This window comes from Tetrao urogallus (assembly GCF_951394365.1).
Source record: "Tetrao urogallus genome assembly, chromosome: 10".
Lineage (NCBI taxonomy): Eukaryota > Metazoa > Chordata > Aves > Galliformes > Phasianidae > Tetrao > Tetrao urogallus.
The window spans coordinates 14,833,798-14,858,698 of record NC_136823.1 but is presented as its reverse complement, the minus strand read 5'-3'; the positions used below and the strand labels follow the sequence as shown (position 1 = coordinate 14,858,698).

The 24,901-nt window shown below is 42.7% G+C and overlaps 1 protein-coding gene across 1 annotated transcript; it reads right to left on the bottom strand.

Annotated features, from left to right (window-relative positions):
• Nucleotides 1-447: 447 nt before the first annotated feature.
• KBTBD8 (kelch repeat and BTB domain containing 8) lies at nucleotides 448-7,796 on the bottom strand (the record flags this gene model as incomplete). Its single annotated transcript, XM_079540301.1, is given in 6 exon segments — nucleotides 448-911; nucleotides 3,518-4,632; nucleotides 5,149-5,359; nucleotides 7,301-7,397; nucleotides 7,399-7,496; nucleotides 7,499-7,796. Coding segments are annotated over 6 exon segments (2,283 nt in total).
• Between the last annotated feature and the right edge of the window lie 17,105 nt (nucleotides 7,797-24,901).

Genomic DNA, 24,901 nt, shown 5'->3' with positions numbered 1-24,901 from the left:
TTGCCTCAAATTTTACCCGTATTTAAAAAAAAAAGAAAAAATGAAAAGTCACTCCAAAACAGCTTGGACATCCTTAGCTATTAATGCTAGATTTCTTTCACTGTAGTGCATAGTTATCCTGACTCTTCCACTTAACTTGCTCTTACCACAAATACATCTTCGAGTATGACATGATTAAGTGTTCACCAGAAAAAAAAATGCTGATAATTGCACTTCGTAACCTCCTTCTCATTTCCCAGGAAAATATCAGTAAATATGAAACTGAACCAGTAATACCCTTCACAGACTGCAACCTTTAAAGAGCACCCATCCCCACATAGAAAAAAAGAAAACAAACCTGTCTGTTTCAGCTTACAATAAATACTGACAATTTCTTTGTTTTAAGACGTTTTCTCTAGCATCGGATCACCACTGAAATCACTAAGGCCTGTTACTGAAAAAAGAAAATTAAATAACTTTCTGAAGACACTGTGGATACAACTTAGCAACTACACATTCAAAATGCCGGCCTAAATCCCAGAGCCTATCTGGAGTCTCATATACTTTTTGCCATTGGTCAGTGACCTCATCATACTGATAGAGAGAATTCTTCCTGCTGGTTCTGAAAACGTGCTCTTCAACAGTGACTTGAGTAGCTCTGACAAACAGGTGGAGTTTGTTTTTGAGGAGTACAAGTTTTATGTATGGATTAATGGATTGATCACACGGGAAGTCTTTTTTTCGAGTCCACTTATTTTGTTCAATGTCATAGGCCTCTACGGTAAACATACGTTGATGGTTTCCACAGGTTCCAGCTATGTAGTAGATGGAGTCATTGTACACAGTTGCCAAGCCTTGGATTCTAGGCACAGTCATTGGAGTCAAAAACCCCCAATAATCCTTCTGAGGATCATAGCAGAGAAAAAATTCCCCTGGAAAGAGAGGAAAAATAAAACATAACTTATGCTTTATTTCCATAACAGCAATTCTGCAGCTATTAAGTTTACAGTTATATTCTTCCACGTATTAATGTCTACAAACTCTTAAAAGCCCCAATCCTAGAACATAAATCCAACATTGTCTGCTTTCTTCAAAACTCATAGAAATACTAGCAGCAAAAGCAAAAGCTACTCTGGGTTTCTATCCTAGCTGAAGAAAACCGAATTTGAAGTATACCACAAACACTGGGGTGGAATGCATATTTCCCACCTATTCTTTACTACTTTTAAACCATGCTTAAGAACTTGGGATAAAGCCTGTCCAAATTCCAGCCTTCAAGCACCCAAAGTATTTATTCTGTTCTCTGTTATCTTCATAAAGTGTAACCTACAGAAAAAAATCTCAGAATTCAGTACTTGAAAGTTGTCAAATCCAAGCAAATAATGTGTCTTGCACTACAGACTCTGAAGCTGTTTGTATCACTTGGCTGGGTTATACAGGTTGACTGGGTTTCAAAGGATGCCAGGTGAATACTTGCATGAAGCTGTGATTCATCATTAGTTTTGTGCCTGGACTATAAGGCATTTCTTCTGTTGACTGCACAGAGCAGCTTATGCAGACTGTAGATAGCAGAAACTCAGATGACAGAAAGCTCATGCTCTGCAAACTTGGTAAGAAGAACATGGATAAAGATTATCTTGTCTTTTACGAAGCTCTGCGAACAAAGGGCTACAATTTGCCAAATATTAGCACAATTCAACTTCATGCCTATTTTACATGGATATTTTAAAGAATTTTAACTAGGCTGCACTCCAACCAAGCTCTTCAAATGTGACAAAGAATACAGACATAATACAATAAAAAGAATGGAATGCAGCATAAGACATTAAGTCCTACAGGTAATGCATTTTCTGATTACTCACTTTTGTTCCATTGTGTAATCTCCTATGACTGATGCCTGCAACCGAGCTGGCATTTTAAGACTCATTAATCCTTACTGACTACTTCAAACTTACGAGTTTTCTCTACAAAAATTATTAATAGTTAACTTATTATAGACTATTAGAGTGCAATTCAGTCAAGGTTTTCACCTATCACACAAATAGGAAAGTTACTCATTTTCTGCAACACGGATTATTTAATTTGCTGGTTAGTGCAATGACGTGGTTTATTTATGCAAACATTGAGTTGTCATTAAAACCACTGAAGCACAGAACTATTGAAACTAAGATCTGTAAACGATGCATTCTTATTCTATAAGTCGTAATGTCTCTCTAAAAATTACCTACTTTATAGTGGTTGCAAGAAACATTTAAAGGACAAACACATGTTCTAGGTTGAAGACTCCTCAGTGTTCCTCTTCAATGATCTAAAGAGGATGTCTGACCCAGACTGAGAAAACTAGCAACAGTAACAACTATTTAGAGCCACAACAGGATCAGATGTCATACGGATACCATGAAAGAACAAAACCATCTATAGGCCCTGTGGAAGCCCTCCAACCTTGCTGAGTGGCAGGAGTGAACCAGGTTGACTTCTGATAAATTACAGTGAGTTTACAGATCTAGGACCCAAGTTCTGAAAGTGTTTGCACAGGAATGGACCTTAGCAAAATAAAACTAAGATACTCCCCTGTCCAATCTTTCTTTCCACTTGGGAGTCTTACTACAACCTCATCTACAGCCTCAGCACTTTTAAGCTTAGAGTGCAACGGGGTCAAGTACGTACAAAATTATGCATTTCATGTAAGCTACATAAATAAAGTAAGAAAGGGAAGAATAAACGGTTTCATCCATTCCCATAACAATCCTTTTTGGAGTCCTAAAATATAATTACCAGTCTAAAAGAACTGCAAACATCTTTTCTGTCACACCACTTTCATCTGCATCTTGGCAATAAATCATTCAGGACATGCTTGTTTTAATCCTTATTGATTATTCCGATGTACCTCTCAAATATGGATATAAACACTGCTGGTACTAGAACTGTGCTTAAATCATTAAGTTAGGCATCAAAATGCAACAAGCTTGATCACTTATTGGAAGATGGGATGGAAAGACCACACTGTAATTCCCAACCAAATGAAACAAGCTAATTAGAAAAAGATCAAGCACCTTCCTTAGTTAGCTAAAAAGCTAACTAACAAAAAGCAGGGTGGGACAGAAGGAAGGCCTACCGTGGCTAATTCATTTTTTACAACTCAGTAAGAAACTCCAGGAATTTTCACAGGTTCAGCTAAATAAAATGTAAAATACTTTTTCATGACAACAGCTGTTCTTCAACATTAGTGCATTTCACCCAAATAAGGATGTAATACAGAATTTCCACCGTACAACTTAATACTGAATTGTTAGCAGAAACAGCAGTTGTGGCAGGATTTGATACAACTCAGTGACACGTGCCCAGGGCCCAAAAACTCAAGCAGTAACTTCATTCTTCCTTGCTCACTGCCCTCCCCAACTTTTCTCCCATTCTACTGTCCTGGGCATTCTTTAGATGTCCCAGAAACTTGGGCTTTCTAAGGTGCTTTTAAGAGACAGTTGGCTTGAACAACCCCCACTTCCAGTAGAACACCATAAAGCCAGTCAAACCGCCTTACCCTGTAAAACATAGATGTTATCCTTATATTCCACAGCACTATGAAACTCCATTGCTACCGGCATTGGACAGACAGCCGTCCAACAGTTCTCTCTGCTGTCATAACACTCCACAGACTTGAGAGAGTTTCGCCCATCTCCTTCATAAACACGACCACCTATTGCATACAGTTTACCACAGCAATGAACCAATTTGCAGCCTATTCTGGCTCGCAACAAAGGAGCTTTCGGAATCCACCTATTGCCAGAGTGATCGTACATCCAGAAATCACTCTCTGCTCTGTGATCAATGGAGACCTCACTGCTGCTTGGTCTATAACCACCCGCAATATAAATATCATTATCAGGAGATACAAGAATTCCAACCTCCCTCAAGTCATTTGGTGGCTTGCATAGTTTAAACACTCTCCCTGTGACCGAATCTAAACAAGGCACTGTTTGCTTCTTTCCTGAGTGTTTGTGGGCAGCATCAAAGCATATGATCATTTCAGAAGCAGTCATTCCAAGCCGTTGTGTATAGCCATTGGCACTATGTTGTCCCTTTTGTACACAGCTTTTGGCCATAGCCTGTGCAAACATGGGAGGGATTTTCTCTAAAAATGTCTCTTCCAATAGAGGCATACGGATGCATTTGGCAAATATTTCTGGAAGGTGCACTTCTCTCTTATTTTGTTCATGCTCAAACCACCTTATAATGCTGTCATAAACATGTTCTTCTTTGTCTACATTTAAGTCATCACTGTCGAGTATACTTATGAGCTGGTCTTTTCTCAACTGAAGAAACTCTTGCTCTTTGGTGACACTCAGAAACTTTTTACGAATGTAGTCTTGTGATCTGTCTTTGAGTTCCTGATGACCATAGTGATCAGCAAAGATAAACACCCCAATGGAGTTCTGTGGGTCCAAGTGACTGATCATGTATTTAGCACACTGGTCTTGTATGGAAGGGATCTGGAAGATACTAGCTGCAGTGAACAAAGCTTGAACGTTGGCCTCTGTCAGCATTACTCTGGAGGTATATGCATAGTTCAACACTAAATGCATTGACTCTGCTTCAACACCAACTATACGAACTTCTTTCTGGGTACTCTCTGTAAGGCCGCTAGTGAACATAGATCTACAAAAGAAAAATATTCAGCAGTTTATTTGCAATTACCTTCTAACTACAGATCTAAGAAATTATATGCCATACAGCTAACCCCAATACAGCTAATCCCAACACCTCTGCCCTTCTATGGGCACAAACGCATTTAACAGTGATGTTACACTGCTCTGCTCTGGATCCTAAACTTAAAATCAGTCCCAGACTTAATAGGTCAAAAATGCTAACTTGGAATTACTTCCTTAATTATCCCACTAATTCCATATAAAAGTTCATTCATTTTAAAAGCAAAGCTCTTGACATATTCAAGTCATCATACTCAACTTCCAACATGTTATTCATATGCATATTCCAGCAGGATAGAATACTTAACTTTAACTATATTGTTACTGTAAAAAGATACTTACTAGGTACACTGTAACATCAATAGTTACATGGAATGTTAGTAAAGGTGTGCTTTTTTTTGGTCATTTAATGAAAATCATTAATAATTCCCCTTTTACTCATCCCTAGATCAACAGACCACTGTACCTGAAATAAGGACTGATTGCAGCAAGAACATTTCTATGACAGGAGAATGTTTTCCCATGATCCACTTCCACTACAATATCTGTCAGTTGTCCTTCATCATACATGGTTTTAAGTTGTTGAAGAATACTGCAAGCATGGAAGGGGTCCATTCCACTGCTGACTGTGTTTGAAGGAGGAATCCCATTCACCGTTTGTGAAAACTTACTTGGTTCTACAAAGCAAAATTGAAACCATTTAAAACAGAAAAAGAGAAAGCACACGTGCAGAACAAATATTTAATGCAAGTTAATACTCCATATGGCCTTACTGTCATCATCCGTTAACAGCAAGTCTAACATTCCCAAGGGTGAGTAAATATATAAGGATATATGGGAGTGGGTTGAGTTTGTTTGTTTGAGCTTTTTTTTTTTCCCCCCTCCTTCCCTAGTTTACTAACTTTAAGAAAAAATACAGAGTATTTACATGAATGTCCTACTGGATATCTCTTGGGAGGTTTGTTGGAGGGAAGGAAGCATCATAATGTTTACTGACTTCTAAAATGGGAAGAACAAAGAATGCAGAAGAGTAGGACTAGCCCACAACCTCAATCACCATTTCACAAGTCTGTATGCATGTACTTAACTTCACACTGAAACAGGAACCAGCTACTGACTTCCACAAATGATGACTAACAGAGTAAGAGAATGAAGAAACAGCCTTACAGTAAATATATAGAGCAACAAACCTAGAAGATGAATTCACATAAATCTGTATATATGGTTACATGTTTTTATTTACCAGTGAAATGCAATTACCACTTAAGACTTCCCAGGTGTGAAAGTACTTGCATATCATTGTGAAAACAAGCAAAGAGAACACACTCCTAAGTAACATGTGATATGCTTAACCAAGTAAATCCCAAAGTGAAAATTGAGTAATACCTCAAGCACAAAAAAACTGTTTCGTAATAGCAACAAGATTTTTACGCAACAACAACAAAGGAGAACTCAAAAGAAAAACATTAGGTGGTAAAAGCTGCAAACCAGGTGATGCTGCTGACTGCAACTGAGAACCTTCAAGAAATGTAGGGCAACACAAAGGGGAATAAAGGACAGTGAACAACAACGACTGGGAGACAGAAATTTTAACACATGGCAACACACAGGAGCTACAGTTTCTCTTACTCAGACACAGTTTTGAGCACTCTCAATTAAATCAGTGGGGATCTGCTGGTCAGGCACACGTTTTCCTGGTAGGCTTAAGGCCAAATGTTGTCAGTGCCTCTTCAAACTACTGTTAGAAGTCCTCAAAACACCTTTCCTCCCCCCTCCCCCCCCCCAAATAAGTTAGTAAATACTATATTTAAGGACAAAATCTTCAACTGGGGGATTGATTGCAGTAACTAACCATCAACATTCAAAAAACTAACCAGTGACAGGGAAAGTGGGGAACTCAGACCTCTTTCAGAAGTAGAGTTAGTGATAAACTTCCAAGGAAATACTTGGTACACGGTTGCCAACGTTTCCTACCTGGCCAAACCTTAATGTACAATAAGGCGATACAGCTGCCACTGAAGGGGAGTTTCAGTTACATTCTAACACTGAAAAGGTTCAAAATAGCCCCTCCCTGACCCTGCCAGTCACCCAGGCAATGAGCACATGCGACCAAGGCAGCTTCCAGCACTGATGAAATCAACCAGGAACGCTCACATCCACGTATACGTTTTGCTCTTTAACCCTTAACGCCGTGCACCTCACGGGTCTCACGCAGCCACTCTCACTCACCACCTCCGTCTCCCTATCACAACAAGCACCTTTTTCTTCTAATATTCTTCCCACTCACACCCCAGTTTTTCCCAGCACCGCCCAGGACTCCCCACGCTCACTCTACACACTTCCACACCACACTCCTCTCCAGATCAGCCCCCCATCCCTCCCAGCCCCTCCCACTGAGACCCCCTTAAACCCGACTCCCCCAAACCCACATTCCCCCACGCCGCACCCCAACCCCGCAGGCCTTACGGGGCACACCAGCTCGACCCCCCACACCCTACGCCCCGGCAACCTTCCCCAACCGCACCGACCTCCTAACGCTGCCATTCTCGGGGCCCCAGCTCCGGCAGCGGGAGAGGGGGGGGGGGAAAGGGGGAGGGCGGCCCGAGAGGAAACGTCACCTGCGCCGCTTCCTCCGCGCCGCTTCCTCTTCGCTCGCTCCCGCGGAAGCCAACCCCCGCTCCCCGCACCACCCAACAAGAAGCACGCTGATTGGCGGGGCGCCACCGAGGCCTGCTGGGTAATGTAGTGCTGGCGGCGGAAGGAGCACGGCTTCTGCCGCGCGGGGAATGCTGGGACTTGTAGTCCGCAGAAAGAGAATGGGGGCGGCCCGGGCTCTGTTCGTCGCCTAGCAACGAGGAGGCGGGAACTGAAGGGCGGCCATTTTGGGGCCCTCAGGCAGGGTCGTGAGGATGGAGCACGGCCGGGAGGGGGTTCGCTCCCCTTTGGACACTGCACAGAAATGGCCCTTCTGTATAATAACGATTCCAGTCCGTGCTCTGTCAGGCGTTGTGCTGCGTCTCTCCTTTTCACACTGACCTGCAGCTGCTGGCAGCAATTGCCAGCCCTCAAGGGAGAGCAAAGATGGCACCCAGCAGGCAGGGGCATCGGCTGCATGGTCCCTGCTGTAAAAGCAAAAGATGGCAAGAAAAAAAAACCAACAAACAGGCAACAAACAAACAAACAAACAAAAACCAGCCCAATGCAAACACAGTATTTGCTGCCTTCCTGATGCCACAAGGGCAGGGCGGAGTGTGGTCGCAAGCCCCAGATCTTTCCAGCCTCTTAATTAGGAGCAATGCACAAACTCACGTTTTTTTCTGTCTTTCTGTAATGGTGACTGTGGCACACAGCCAGCCGTGCCCTGCGCAGAACGCAGCTGGGTGACCCCGGCAGACAGACCCCATCTTGTTGCCAGCGCCCTTTCACATCACAAGGCACCTTTCTGCCCCGAAGATGAAGCAGCTGACAGTCACCAGCTTTTTTTTTTTCTTTTTTTTGGTGTTTGGCCATGACTGGCCGCTGGTTTCAGTTTTGATAACTGAGCCATTATCAGCAGCTTACTGTGGAAGAGGAATAGTGGAAAAATAGTGGAAAAATAGTGGAAGCGTTTTGAAGGACTGCGTATTTTTTTTCTGTTATAAATCTAAATAGATGTAATGCAACTTTGTGGTACAGCTGTTTGCTCAAGGAAAAATAAATGCAAACAAACCCAAACCAATTTAGATAAGTTTTTTAAAGCAACGTTTCCTTTTAGCTCTCAGCAACAATGTGCCACGGGTATATTACAGTGCTCTGATGCAGATGAGTTCAGAAGCAAAAATAGCAGTGCTCAGTGTCTTCTGACTGCTTCTTACGTGGTTTTGCTTTCACTTGCCACAAGTTGCTTTGCCCTAGTTTAGCCATTATCAGTGGTGTCCAGGCTGCTGTGAGTAATAATGCAACACAGCACAGAAATGATGGGGGCTCTGATGAAGGAGGTGTGAAAGAAAATAGAACTGCACGTCTGCAAATCGATTCTGCAGTTTTCCAATTTCCCCATTCAGTAATGGCATGGCCTGTGAAATTGTCCCTAGAAATATAAAACTAGGGGACTCCACTCTTACCTTTTAGCAAATGACATTGCCTAATGCAGTTCATTTCCTTTGATGTGGACAGTGAGGCTGGGCTGGATTAGAGTTCAAAATGCAGAAGCAAAATGGAAAATGTTTTTTAATATAAATACTGCATTGAACTGGTACATTGGAGTGAAGTATTTCATGAAATAGCTGATCTTTGTAAGGTTCCTGTGAAGAAAATAAATTGCCATACAAACAGGTTTAGCTATTCATTAAGAGGCACTGATATCAATGCTTTCTCTTACTCTGAAATCCTTCTCAGGTACAGTAAATACACTGTCATCCACTCCCCTCTCAGGAACCTTCATTAGCACTCCCTAGCACTAAGATTTTGCACAGTGACACATCTTTGATAACCCAGGGACCAAACTTTGTCACGCAGGTCTATTTATACTATTCATACTATTTAACTGGCTTTCTTGGGTGCAAAATTAGAAGCACATTGCCAGTGCAGACTGCTCCAAAATCTGTGGCAATCGTGATGTTAAAGCTAGGCTTTATAAGCAGCGCTTGCATTGCTGTTTATACGCAAATACTATCATCAATGCTTTCAGAAATCACAAGGTTCCAAAAGAAAGGGAGTTCCAGCTCCCTTTGTTTCTGCTGCATTTATTTCTATCTCTCTTCTGTATTTTGCTTGGGAAGCAATACAAGCCCAAGATTTGAGCACAGAACTAGAAATCAGAACATTGGAATTTTATCTTAGCGCTGACACTAATTTACTAGGTGCGATTGATCAAATCATTTGATTTCATGGATTTTGGCCACCCAGAAGACAATGGGGAGTTGTGAAGCCTTTTAAGATATTTTGACATAAGTTTCTTTATCAACGTTGTAATAATTTTTTATATGGTATTTTGTTTGGTTGACTTTAGATCTTCTGTCCAGCAATCCATTAGGACTCCTGGTATAATTTAAGATTTTGTATGAATACGAAATGTCCTGAAGGTTAAGATACTAGGATACTTTCTTTTATGCTTTCACACCTAATTTATCATTCCTGCAGATATCTCTTGAAAGAATTACAGCTGAAAGTATTTGGAGAAAGTGCTTCCCATTTGATATTCCAAAAATTCATACGTAAGGATTAAATAATATCGACTGAGAAAATGCAGAATCCAAGTCTGCTTTTTATAAGTGATTAGAAACATTGCCCTCCTTATGAACTCTGAGCTGGCTCTGCTTGTTCTGGGATTCTTGCCTTTGGAATAAAGAATGTCTTTGTCGCGAGCCCAAGCAAGAAAAGAAGAAGGAAAAAGTTTCAGGAAAGAATGAACAAAATATACACTTTTTTTTTTTCTTTCTTTTTTTTTTTTTTTTTTTTTTCTTCCAGATATTTGAGAACTTAGAAGGGACCAGAAAAAAAAAAAAAAAAAAAAAAAAAAAAGTTTGAACAATGAAGTTATTGAAAAAGTTTCCCTTCTTCATTACATCTACAGAACAAATTAATTAGAACGTTTTGGTTCATCTACCTTCAATGAAGGGACCAAGAAAACGTCCCATCTTCAGCAAATTTTGGTTTGGGTCATCTGATGTGTCAGTGCTGCACAACAGGCGGTGCAGAAAGCAGGTTTGGAGGATCTAGTTACTGATACAAAACATCAGATAAGATTTTTCATTTTTTTTTCCCCTGAAGACCAAAAAAAAAAAAAAGACAATAAATGCAACCAGCCCAAAATTTAAAGAAAAACGCGAATTCAGACAGCTTTCTTTAAAAAAAACCTGCTTTTATTCATATTAGTATTTCCATTTTGTAGACCTTGTTGAATCTCAGTTTGTAGGAAGACAGTGCAGAACCCTTCTTGCCTTCGTTTTTGGCCCTCCCCACTGCGGTGCTTTTCACTGAAAGGTGGGAGCCATCATGAGAGTAAGGACCTTCCAAATGCACAGCGTGCCCCAAACGAGGGGAGCCGGGATTGGCAAAAGCTTGGCAAGGCTTTCACAGCAGCATTTTGAACATTCCTTTTTTTTATTCATGGACCTCCAATTAAAAATTTAAAAAAATAAAAGCCGACTCCCAGCAAAATGGTTTAAAATTGTTTAACTATAGAATTTAAATACAGTACTAGCAGAAATGAACAATATTACTTGCCCTCTTCAAAATATGCCAATTCGAACGCTGACAATTGCTTAGCTATTTGTACAAGTTAATTTGTGCTGTGGATCTGTGAGAAGTAATACACCTGACACAACTGCACTCTGAGAAACTTTCATATTTTAATTGGAAAATTCTCGGTATTCACTGAGGAACAATCTAACCTTGGAAAACAATCTTTTCCCAATTTGTCTTTAATGCATAAAACACTGCTCATTTTCTGCAGCTCTGTCACCGACGGGCACATTAATTTGGTTGCACAATAATTTAATACATCGATGCATTGATTGAAGCAGAGAGTTTTTATTTAGCAGTTCCAAGGAATAACACATTTCTTGCAAAATCTTTAAAAAGGCCCTTCTTGCTGCAGTTTAAGTAGGGGGAATCGCAGATCATGAGGGGAAGTTGCCCTTCAAAGCCAAATGATCGTTCCACGCTGAGCACAGTGGGCATTACATCAGAACAGAGCGAAGACTGGCAGGAGGCAATTAATGGGGCAGATACTGGAGTGTCTTTTCTGATTACCCCATACTGTACTGTGGATTTGGCCTCTCTGAGACAGGCTGGTAGAAACAAGAACCCTAATGAGATATGGCTCTGCTAATGTCAAGAAGTGCCACTTCCTAGCAGCAGGAGCAACTTTATTGAAACCATCTGTTGTTTTGGAAGATGCATATGCGCGCACACACACTTCCTCCTCCCAGAGTGTTTAACCTTTCTCTTAAGGCTGACTGAAATCGTACAGCTAATCCCTCCTTAATCTCAGGATGACAGGCCCTACTGTTTTCAGCAAGTCCCAGCAGCTACTGAAAACCTGGATGGCTGGTGGTGTTTAAGTGACGTGACAGTGATGCATTCTGGAGCAGTCACTTTGGAACAGAGTACCCATTCATCCACTGTCACTGCAGCTTTGTGAGGCTTGGGTACCTGCACAGAGATGAGAAATCCGTACTGTGCCAGATCTGCTCAGCACGGGGGACAGGAAGGAGATTCTTCAAGTTTGGTCCCAGTGAGACCTCCTCCTCAGCAGAGATAACCCAACAGTTGTATCAAAGGAAACAGCCTTGGTTGTGTTACAGCAGACTCAGAATATGACTTGTGCTACAATTTGTCAGTTCTGTAAGCATATCTCTGTGATGTTTCCTCCTTAACATTGCTAGGACCCCAGAGCTTCTGGCACCTGTGCTACATGGGCAAGCTTCAGCTCCAGCTGCAAGCAGAAAGCATGGCAACTGTAACTGCAACTGTAGGAGAGGTGGCAACAGAGAAGGAGTGACTTCTTGATGCTTCATGTCTCCACTATCCACGTTTGCTCCACTGTGTGTTCTTGTAATGAAGTCCTTCAACGGGTGAAGGAGGAGCCCCCCAAAAAACAGTTCAGTGATGGCCTGGCCAGCTCCAGCAATTAAGAGATGGATCTTTATATAGTAATATTAATGTTAAAAATCCAGATGCCACTGAGAACACATTTCAACTGCAGGAAAGGTGCAGATGCTCCTCAAAGAGTGCAAATGGTTAATTTTTGCTCTCTGCTTTCTCTGAACTGCCTCTTCTGCTTCAAACAAGCAGAGAAGACAGAGCAAATTAGTTTTCCTTCCAAACTAGTGGAGCTGGCAGAGCTGCAACCATACTTGTTTGTTCTAAGGAGAAATACAGCAAACTCAAATCACTCAAAGCCATGCTATAGCCCCTAGCAATCCTGAATTTACCACTCAAACCGCTTTGTTTTCTACTTCTTTCTCTCTACAGTAATTTTTTCTTTTTAAAAAAGAGCTAGAATATGGAAAAGTCGATCTCTGGAGCCACAACTGGAAGGAACGTCTCTCTTTCCATCATACTTTCAACCTGAAGAACACAGGTAGCTTAATATACAGGAGCCTTTTTTTTTTTAATCACTTTAGAGGCCCATTTGAATGAAGAATCTAGTACTGCTGAAGCAGGTTGGTTTTACAGACTCAGCCACTGAATAGGGAAAGGTAGCAACAAACAGGCCTAAGGTAATAGAGAGGTTTGGTTTTTTTATTTGCTTTTAAATAAAATTCCCTGTATATTTTTAATGGAGAAGAATCAATGTGACAGCTCTCATAAAGAAATCAGTTTAATGTGTTATATTAGGTTTTCTACATAACATGCTGTGATACAGATGTCTCATTGCCTGCCATTATCTTACTTGGCTCATCCAAGTTCAGCTGCATAATTTATATTTTGTTGATTCAATTTAGAATATTTGACTGTTTATGGAAACTTCAGTTTACATTTTTCTTGGCACTGGCTATTTTAATTTTCTGTTTGTGGCTTTAGATCCTTTTCTTATTGTAGTCAATAGCTTTATTATTGAATGGAACTAGGATGAGGTTCAGGCACCATGCCTGGTCTGGTATTGACTGCAGAAGTGTGTTTAATATTTACGTATTAAAAATGAAATGCTATTGCCTCTGAAATCTCTATGCAACAGAATAAATCAGTCAGAAGGAGAGATTCCTAGAAGTAGCCTGCAAATACACTTAGAAATACAACATGAAGATGGCTCTTTCTGGAATTTAAAACGGTCAGGTGGACACCAGGATTTTCCACTGTCTCATCACCCCCCTCCCAAAATAGTCAGGTAGATTTTTCTCACTGTAGCCTTGGCCAGCAAATAAGAGTCTACAGTCAGATTACAATTGCATGAATCCAAGATGCTCAAATTTTGCACAACTTCAGTGGTGCCAGCTGCAATACAGAGCTGCCACCCTACTCAGCTCCAGAAGCATCAGTGGTCAAGGTTGGGTCTCAGGACTAGGGGAACTTCAGCCATGGCTCAGCTGTCCCACACCCTGCCAGTGCACCTCTGAAACATTAAGTGAGCCCTTCCAAACAGTCTTTTTAGGGTCATTATTTCGCCTCTAAAGCCTCTCTTGATGATATATGGGAAATAATTGCCTGTTTAAAAGGCCATTTTTGAGAACTGTCTTTTTTGAAATCCTGACACGTGGTACAGCTTTACAGCCTGGAACTGTGTTCCTTGTACAGAAGGCCTTGAACTCTCTCTGGGCAGACTACTTTCATATCCTCTTGGATGGAACACTTTCATATCCTCTAAGCTCATATATTTCATGGTAATAAGCTGTGGGATTTAACTGCACTCTGACAAGATGCCTACTCTTCTACCTGACAGAATAAAGAAGAGCTTTCTTAGTAAAATAGTTAAGGTAAAATGGCTCATGGTGCTTGCAGCTAACAGAGCATTCATGCTACTTCTGGGGAGGGCTTCCAAGATTTCAAAGCTAACTGTTAAGGAATTACACTGATTATTACCGTATCTCAACTACAGAACTTTCCTAGACTTGTTTGATAAAAAGATAATAAGCTGACGTATAAAGGTAAGTAGTGATCCATATGTAGATACCTGCATTATCCCGCAGTAACATCTATTCACATTTAAAATCTTATTTCTTTTGCTCTGCTATGTTAATCTAAGAACTACCACCCAAGGCCACATTGCAGTTGGAAGCCAGGATTCTTATTTGTCAGGCTCAGATGGGACCATGCTGTGCTGCAGCCTACGTGATCCCAGCCAGAATGCAAGTCTAACATGGCTGTAGGCTCACCTGGGTTGGCTAGGGCCCTGCACACCCATCAGCAGACTCATCACTTCCTCCCAAAATCTGTCTTTAAAAGCAAATCTCCTCCTGCTGGGTAGTCATAGGTGGAACACCATTCCTTCTGCTCCGTCACACGGGAAGGAAAATTGGAAGGAGTATGAGTTAGGAAAAACATTGCTTTTTCAGATTCATCATGCTTGCATGCATGGAGAATACTTGGAGCCCAGTTTTTACTCAGCAGAATAAATGCGAAAAGGGAAAGTAGTTTTAATGCCACTTCTGTCTTGCAGAGACCAGTCTCATTTCTAGCATGTGCTGTGCAGGCAGGATCTCAGGGCAGTCAGTCGTATTCACCATTCTTTTTACACTTCAACTGAGGGGAAATTAAATTTTTCCTCTATTTGCCAAAAATAACAAATGTTCTTCAGTGTCTGATAAGACAGCTAAGCACCATTTTTAGCAGCCAGCGTATCTGCTCATTTCAGATAGGAGACTCAGATCTTTATAAATAAGGATTTTAGAAGTTCAGATTTGAATAAAGATTCATCTTTCTATCATGAAAAAATTTAAATCCAATTCTACCATCATCCGTAAGAAATGTCCCTTTGACTCCAAGGGAATGCTGGGAGAAAATTCACTGAGTGCCAAGGACTTTTCCCCCGAACAGGGGAGATAAAACTTGTAGGCAGAACTTAATTACTCCAGTGACAGAAATACCAACACTTGGAGAAGCAACAGCATAGATTTACTGAGGTTTGTTTCCATCTGCTACGGTAGGAGTGTTTTCTCTCATTCCTAGTGTAGAGGCAGACGAATGATGCTGACATTACCAGTTTTCAGTAGTCATGAACCAAGGCATGCACACGTCATACACACAGCAGACGTGATGCCAGTATATTTAAGACACGCTGTTGTACATACTTACTATTTGCCTCCAGCATGCAGGCATTCATCTAAGAAGAGACGGACCTGTAGTAGATAGAACACATGCTTAAGTGCAGTGTACCTGTTTCTTTCAGCGTACAAAAGCCTTACCTCTCAGACACAGGCCAAGCTTAGCTCCCTGCATCATTGTTCTCTAAAGCTGAAGTGTGGGATTAGTTCCACTCCCTGAATTCAGTGCATAGCTAAGCTTACCTGATACAACTTGAGGACAGCTACTCAGCAGGGAGGTTTGAAACCTAATAGTGGAACAGGAACAGAGAAACTCCCCAGCTAATACAGTGCACCAGTGTGTGAAAGCTGGAGCTGTCATTCCAGCAGCACATCAGCATGAGATATGGACTGGTTCTTGGCAACTGTGTACAACAGAATGAGCTGCAGTTCCGAGAGAAGAGGAACAAACAATATCATGAGAAGGAAAAATAAATAAATCAATGCCATTATTTTGGAAAATTAGCTTGATTGGAAAGTATATATTGCAAAGTTTGGGATATAGCAGTCTTTCAAAACCTGTTTTTCCAGAAGAACCCTGGGTTTGATTCATAAATGTAATAGAATAAGGGGGAGAATAGCAGTAACAAAAGTGAGATAAGGGCAGCAGGAAGCTGTGAATGCCGCACGGCAGTGCTCTGCGCTCAGGCAGCTGTGGCCACATATTGACTTCTGTCACTTCTGTCCTCTGCCAGAGATCACCTGTTGTGTCCAAGGGGGGTTTGCAAAGAAGAGGCATTGAAATGCAGAGCAACAGAGCAGAAGTGCCTGCAGAGATGGGGGGATTTGTTTCCTACAGCAGTGATCTCACTCTCCTCCACCAAGTAATCCTACAGAGCTCTCTGCACACATGGATGCTGGTGTTGAGTCTGTCAGCACAGAAACCCAAACATCCTCCCCTTCAGGAAGATGCTCTTGCCCACAGGTCTTGGCTGCTGCGTGTCAGTGATTTTAGTTCACTCAGACAGAAGAGGCTGCTGCAGATCCCCAAAAAAACTGTTGTCTGTGTAGTATCATCCTGGACAGAAGGAGCTCCCAAGCTGCCATCAGCCACCGGCCTCTTACTGACATCCCATCAGCTGCAGGAGATGGAGGTGACTCCATCTTTACTTTGCCTTGCCTCAGAAGAGTCAGAAGGATCTTTTCCCTTCACTGGGCTTACTTTGTGGTGACACTAGATGGATCTACTTGTATTAATGAGCTTGGACTGATGTCACACCACACCTTCAGAGATCATGACTGTGCCAACACACATCCTCCAGACATTCTCATCATCTCTGCTTGCAGCTCTCTGTGCTCGGTACCCAGGCTCAGCACTGACTGCTGGCAAATGTCCTTATCCGAACTTCTTCAAAAGGTCATCATCTCCAAATGCCTCTTGGCAGTACTTTCTGCAGGACACTGGCTCTGTCATTAGGTTTTGCAGCAGCTCCTCAGCCAACAGCCATAATTCTGTTTGGGATGGCATGTCCACATTGACAGTGGATTTACTACTTCTGTTCGGACAGGACAAAGTGTTTATTCGCAACAGATTAAAATATCAAATGCCAGTGGGGTGACCTGCATTTTGATTATCAGCAGCTCTCAGAGCACCAGTCTGGATGCAACTAGTCATGCAAAGACCACAAATCAGACCCTGTAGCAACAGGCAAGACATGTATTTGAACTAATTAAAACAAACAAAAACCCAATGACCAAACACACAAACACCTTCACTTCCCAGCCAGCTCACTTCACAACAAGGATGGCTGACCAGTGTGAAGTAGCACCAACTTCCCACTATGAACTTGTGGTGCTGTTAAAATTCAAGCAGAAACATGTTGGGTTTGGTAGACTGCGTTCTAAGAGATACCATGAGTTACACTTAAGGCTAGATGCTGTCTTTTATAATATTTTTAAGGAAACTCACATGTCCATATACATGCCATTGGATTCCAAAGTATAGCCTGACGTATATATATTACATATGTATATAATACATATTTGTATTTCCCTTTATAAAATTTGCCTGGCTAACATACCTGGTCTCTGCTCATCACAACAATTCTACTATTTGATACTTCCCACTTTGATTCACTATTTTGTATCATTAATTCTTCATTTTTAAACTTTGAGATTAAAAAAACAAACAACAGTAAATATAACATAACATAACATAACATTTGCTGCTTTGCATTACCCTAGAATGAAAGCAGAGCAAAGGAAGCCCAGGTCCTGCATCTTCAAAGATTAGCATTGCCCTCTCACTCTGCTCTGAACCAAATCTTCACACCTCACATCTTTTACACCGTCCTGTTGATTCTGAGGCAAAGTATTTCATATCTGCAGCTGCAAAATTCAGCATCACTGAAGAGCCATAACAGAGCTCTGCTGATTTACACCGCTGGAGCATCCCATCCTAAAGACAGAGCTCAGAAAAACTCCAGCAGGTAATGAACACAGTCCCATTTCTAACCACCAATATTCATTTCAAAGCCAGGATCTTTCAAACTCCCTCTGCTGCCATGCATTACCTGCCAAACCCCCACACTTGCAGACCAGAACAACACCAGAAGAGCTTAATAGAGCTAGTCAGTAAATAACATGGGATGAAAACAAATTTGGTAGTAAAAGGGCCCTTGAGAAATTAGGGAAAAAGCTCTACAGCCTTTCAACTTCTTCATGATTTACTAGAAAATTGTATAATATAGTGAGCCTGAGAACTAGCTAACATGCTTCTAAGGCCAAAATCTCCCAATTTGAATAGCTAAGTTGTGTACTGAAAGCCTGGGGAACTGTTTTAAGTAAGCTAAGAAGAAAGCCAACATTCTCCCTTCTGCCCCCCTCCATTCCCCCGCTCCAAAACTTTGATTGGAAAAAAAAGCAACAGAAATGCTAATCTTCTGTGGTTATGCAGAAAGGCTTAAAAAGTGGCTAACAAACACTATGAATTATTCAGGGCAAGGTTACTGCTATTCTACACACATCGCTTCATAATGCGAGCTCCAAGCCATGGAAGCAAAATCATTTCTGTGAATGCTGCTGTGATAAAATAAATCCAAATGAACTCCTTTAATTGCATCAACATAATATATCCTTTCTGCGACTGTAAAGATCTGTACCTTTAAATATGGAGGGCCCGATCCCAATCTAAATTAAATAGGTTTTATGTACTACAAAACTCAAGCAGGACAAGTATTCCTTTACTGCATCTAGTTGTAGTCAGAAAAAGATTTATTTTTTCAAACTAATATTTGAACCAACCATTTGAGCCAACCATCTGGGAGTGCTTCAGAGCCATCAACCCATTTAAAGCTTCCATGGTCACAATCATTACTACCTTCTAGAAATTCAGGGGTAACTTTGTCTGCTTGCATCCTGAAATTCATCCCAATTGCTTTGTGCGTTGCTGCTGACGATGGTCAGGTTGGAGTAAACATGCTCAGTGCCTTGCCATGATATTGAAGAGCTCCAATAGCAGAGTATCAATGGACAGGCCAGCAACTGGCCCAGCTAAACCAGGGATCTAGGCAAGCAATAGCTGTGCAGGCTCCAAGGCAGGTAGAGCAAGCTGAGTGCAGTGCCTGGACAGGAGCTCCAGCAGCACCACAGGCAGCTTGTAGTGCACTTGTCACAGCCACCACAGGTCATCAGAGTCCTGGCAAAGCTTGAGAATATACATAACATGCAGATACATGGCAAATTTCTTTAGTAAGAGATGGGAAAGAGGAAGAAGCAGGCTTGTGGCCATCCAAAGAGCCATTTTAGAGCTTAGTAACCAGAACCATTTCCCGCCTCACAGACCACAGTAGGGAACCTGTGGGTTTAGCTCACTGTGCAGAGCTGGAACAAGGGAAAGCACAAGAAGCTTCTACAAGCCTACCAGTGACCCATCTTCCCACCTGGGCTCTTGCTGAGAGATGGTTACATGCTTTTGGCTCCCCTATGTCCTATTTGTCACTCACCTGGAGGTCCTGTTCTGCTCTTCTCAGAAGCTTTGGGCTGCGTACTGCTCCACAGAGCTCCTTGAAGAAAGGTGCACGTCCACACTGGGGGAACCAGTATCAGGGACTCATTAAGGGCAATGTTGGTAACTGCACAGCTGTGTGCAGTGATTTGTTTTCTGTCAGTGCGTTTTGGGAGGGGCTGGGAAGTAGGAAAATACAGAGAAGCTCGGTTACAAAAATGCAACGGTAAAGCTCCCAATTAAACACATAGCAGTCAAGTTAAAATTATAGGTGACAATTACTGTAACTTGATTAGGCACAATAGCAAATTCACTTCCCTAAATCACTTTCACAACTCTCCTAGGAGGTCTGAAAGATGTAGTATATGAGGTTCATTTAATTTCTAATGTAGTAATTATCACTACTGAATAAAAAAAAAAAAAAATAGCAGTGACAGACCCAGGAAATAAATTTAGCACTTGAGGTTTTAATAAAATTTTTATGTGCAACCCCGTTGGTTAGAAATTGTTTAATCAATCTTATCTGGTTCACAGCCTTTCTGCTGAGCTTTTGCTTCATGTTATTACAAGGCAATATGCTACAGCACCTTCTTAGCATCCCAAGTTGCAAAGCCTGAACGCTATTGCTATCCACAGCCACTGCAAGCTCCTGTTGGAGATGTGAACATCCATGGTTTTGTTCACGTGCAGCCTGTTGTTTTTTTTTCTGGTTGTGTGGAAGTGTAACACTTCCAAAGCGGTCCCAGCCTGTCCTGGGCTCATCCCAGCTATGACTGGCAAACTCAAAGGGCAGAGCTGTGCTTTGCACAGGGGCAGTGGAGGAATGAGAAGAAACTGAGTCCAAGATCCAACATTCTTGGTGTTTCTGCTGGGCTTCTCCAAGCTTGTGGATACAAGTAGAGCTGAACCCAGACCTCCAGTCCTGGGCACTGCACGTATGTGAGTGAAGCCAAAAGGATTTATTTCTGGTCGTTCCTTGCTGCTCTCTCTACCCAAACTCACACATCAATCACTCTGGTGTTTTGGGTTTGCTTTTCTGTTGGCACTTAGTGCACTAAATAATTTCTGGAGCGATGCAGGGGCGAACAGGTAAATGGATAGCCCCTAAATCAATATAGAAATTGATGATATTTGGTGCTATCATTAAAAAAAAAAATGTTTGGGAGGTTAAGGCAGTACAGCGCAGTCATAGTGAAGTGAGAAAATTAATGTAACGTTCAAATAAACAGTGTTTCCACTGATGCATGTTGGTATGGTCTATAACCTATCTTGAAAGTCTTCTGCAAGATCCCATCTTCTCCACCTTCAAGGGAGTTTTGCTAGGTGAGTGCTTCTCCAAGAACCCAGCCTGAGACATGGATTTTCTCTTCGCCTTGAATTGTTGGGGTCTGGGTGTCGTTTTGACACACGGAACAACTCCAGCGCATGGCTGCTCTGCGCAGTGATGTTCTGGCAGCCCCTAAGGGCAGGATGCAGGATGCTGAGCGAGCCCCACAGCTGGGAAGGCGGAGGGAAGCCGGCTTCCGATAGCCGGCCGCGGGAACGCTCACCCTCCTCTTGGCTGAGAGCTGCTGGGATCCGAAGGCCACTGCTGCCATCTGGTGTCACTGTCACCCGCCTGGCAGGAGAGCGGGGTGTGCAGCCGCTGGAGGAGCGAGGAAGGACAGAGTCCTTCTGGCGAAGCATGGCCAGCATCCGCGCCGCGTCCTGCTCCGAGCTTCCAACCCACTTCCCTCCCTTTGCCTCTGGGCTGCAGCAGCCCTGCGTTGCCCATTCGAGGCGTTTGGGGCTGAGCTGGGAGCTGAGCAGGGGCATCCAGCACCGGGTGCTGCCCCGCTCCTCGCAGGCAGCCGCACAGCCGGGTCACTTTGGATCCTGTCAGGTGACGTGAGTGAGGTGACTTTGTCATGCTATTTCATCTGGCTGTGATGCATAACTATGCATATTTTAATCAACAGGGAAACAAAATAAACGGCAGTGATCTGGGATAAAAACTCCTTTGCATTTGCCACCAGCATGAGAATTTGCAGGGCTATGGCACATGCATTTTTCCATGGGCATTACCCCTTTTGCTCCAGCATGGACCCTGGGAGAGGACCAGGTTCCAGGAGCACCAGGGGCACACTATTGATGGCATCACTCAGCCTTGGATGCATCTATACACATTCTACCGAGTGAATGAGCCAGGTTGGCAGGTGATGATCTCCTGATTTATGGGAAGAGTTTCTGGCTCTTCAAGGAGTGATTTATTTCGAAGAGATCAGTGTCAATGAGATGTTGTGCCTCTTGTCACTATGAAGGACATCTCTCTCAACGTGGGCCATTACTGAGCAGTGTTCCTGGATGCTGCAAGACCCAGCTGACCTCCCAAGAGAAGATGGTGCACAGCCTCATGTTCCCTCAGGAGGCAATTCGGCAGATAATCGGGCCAGCAAACCCAGGTGTAAATCTTAGGTGTTGCCAACAGAGGGATTCACTCATCCTAGTTCCTTTTGCTGTCTTTGAGGATGATAAATGGGGGTTAGTGCTCCTCACAGTGCTGGGGCTGGATGAGCCCGCAGCATTCATTCCTTTGCTGAGCTCCAACTCTTCTGGGTCCATCCAAGCCAGGAGATCCCAACAATAAACACTATGTTTTCCCAGACCTTCCATTTGCTGCAATTCCTGTCCTTCAAGCTCTGCCTCATAAAGAAAGATCTACAAGTTAAGCATGAAATAAAACCAGCAGTAAGGGGCATAATCATTATTTGATCAGCTCCTGGGGTATCAAATAGCAGTAAATTGAGCTTCAGTTAATAAGCAGACAATTTTCAGTGTCATACTGCTACATTTTCAAAGCTAATTTAACTATTCCACTAAAAAAAATGAAAACATCTTCAAATTAAAACACCCATAAGATATGAAAGAGGGGAGGGGAAAAGCCTCATTGGAGAGAGGACATGAAATGCATCAGTAATTTCCCATCAGGCTGCAGTTCCCCTAACTGACCATGACAGTCAAAGATGAAATAGAAATTTCTATATCAAACAGGAACACAAAGGAGAGCTGACCTTTGATCAAATGTCTGTTTGTAGTTTTGACAAAGAAATTTGCATTAGAAGAATTTATGCTGGACACTTACATGAGAAGTTAACTCCCAGCATGTAAAGGAAGGGAGAGGTCAAACCATCCTTAAGCACTGTCAGATGAAAGCCAGCTCTCCTCACTGTGGATGTTCTGAGCCACCTGGTCTCCCTTCCTAATGCCCAATGCTGCATGTTCCACGATGAGATTTTTCAAAGCAGTATTTATTTGGGGTGGGAAAACCTGTTTCAGGCAAACAAAGGCATTCTCACACAAAGAAAAGATGCTTTTAGTGCAGCAGCAGAAGGCACAGAAAAGAAAACATGCCAGTTGCTTTTTAATATTGAAGCTGTAGGCCTGGCTGATCTTCCTTTCGTATTTCTGAGGCTGTCCTTTTTCACTATGGGCCCAATTTTGCAATCCTTACTTCACTCCTCCCTTTTCCCCAGCAAGGACTGCAGGATAGGGATGGATTTTTATTGCTTCTAGGTCTCCCTGGAACCTCTGTGCAGTGGTTGGTTGTTGCCATAATCCCTATTTCAATTCTGGGCTCTGCTCTACTTGCAATCACAGACAAGGGTGATATAGTTTGTTAATTAAAGATAACCCTGAAGACCTGCTGCATTTCCCCAAAGGCTGCCACTGCTGTGTTGCCCTGTTCCTGGAAGCAATATACTGGCTGTGGCTGGTGGAACCCTTCCAGCAGGTGCTTGGGTGTGTGGCGTAGCCCTGACAAGCATCCCACACAGCCAGGAGAGGTCAGTGAGCACACACACACAGATTCTTCAAATCTGGCAACAAGGTTGACATGCTTAATGAAAATAAACATCTGGCAGATTGAGTCTGCAGAGATGGCAGGCATTGCCCTCTGGCACCGAAGTCAGGGCAAGATGCCCTTTTGGGGATGGCCTGATGTAGGGGAGCTGGCAGTGGATCAGAGCCCAGCAAGTCCTTCAGGTTTCCTCCTAGAACCAGCTCCAGCCTGTCCTGCTGACACTGGTTGTACTCCAAGATACAAATTTCCTTCTAAGGCTGCCAGCAGTGGGGCTTCTGGCTAAAGCTAAGCTCTCCACCAGGTTCTCCAGGTGGCCTTGAAAAGAAGAACACTGAACAGCTGGGGATGGTTTGGTGGCAGGTGATACACCTCCAGCTGACTTGTTTTCCAGTGGGCAGTCTTTCCACTCCCTCCTCACCTCCCAGTTAATTGATTTGCAAGAGCCTCGGCATCCCATGGGGTGCAATGGGAACAGTGGCTGTGAGGGAACATGGGGACACGGGGAGATTGCCCTCCATAGAGGGTTAGGAAGGCAAAGAGAAACTGGGCTGGAGTTTTATAGCTACAGCTCAGGAGCCAAAATTCTTCTGCTACTTCTATTCCTTGGACACTCCAGTATCATTCCTGGTTCACTTAATTGTATGGTTTTTGAAAAGTCTCCATGAGCCTAACCCATCTGTCACAGTGTGCTGCTTATTTCAGATATTCATATTCTTGCAGTTTCCTCTCACTGTGGATTGAGTTTTAGTTTTGGGTTTCTTCTGTGCTCAGTATGGGTCTTGTCCCAAGTCCTTTGGAGTTACACAAGTCTTTTACTAAGCTTCAGTTTGAATCAAGAATCTGAGTTAGTTGTCAGCACAACGCTGTCAGCACAGGGCCCTTCTTCCCATTTGGAGCCCTTAATAGAACAGGGTTACAAATACCACATAATCACAGAATGGCTTGGGTTGAAAGGGACCTTAAAGTTGATCCAGTTCCAAGCCCCTGCCGTGGTCTGGTTGCCATTCACTAGACCAGGCTGCCCAGGGTTCCGTCCAATCTGTCCTTGAGAACCTCTAGGGACAGGGAATCCATTCATTGTCCCCTTCCAAGTATTTAGGTGATCGTTAGATAGATACGTAGATAGATACATAAATAGATACACAGATACATGGATAAACAGACAGACAGAATCATAGAATCATTAAGGCTGGAAAAGACCACTAACATCATCAACCCATCCCCACCATGCCCACTAAACCATGTCCTCATCCTGGAGATTGTCAGAATTTTGAATTCCTGTTTAGGAAGTTGAAGTGAACAGAGTCTGGAAACAGTTTGCATTCAGCCAAATGAATGCTTTCCAGAAAGCCCAAGGCTGAGTCAGTGACTGCTGGAAATCAGCTTTTATTGCTATGGAAGAGTCTCCATCTGCTCCTGCAGGCATGGACATACTCAAGGGTGACAGAAGCCATGTTCTGAGCACCCCAAACTGCTGCAGTTGATTCCCTACCATTAGCAAAGAGAGAAACTTGGGGTTGAGAAATGACTGCAGTGCTTGAAAAGGCAAAGTCCAAGTTTAATGGCTAGAGCTTGTCCATGATAAATGCATTTCCACCCTGGTTCCTGACTGTGAGCTAGAAGCAGCCAAAAACAGCTGATGAATTATTACTTGCTGGCCTCTGTGACCAAAGATCTTGATGTTGAAGGAAAGCAAAACCATCTGGAG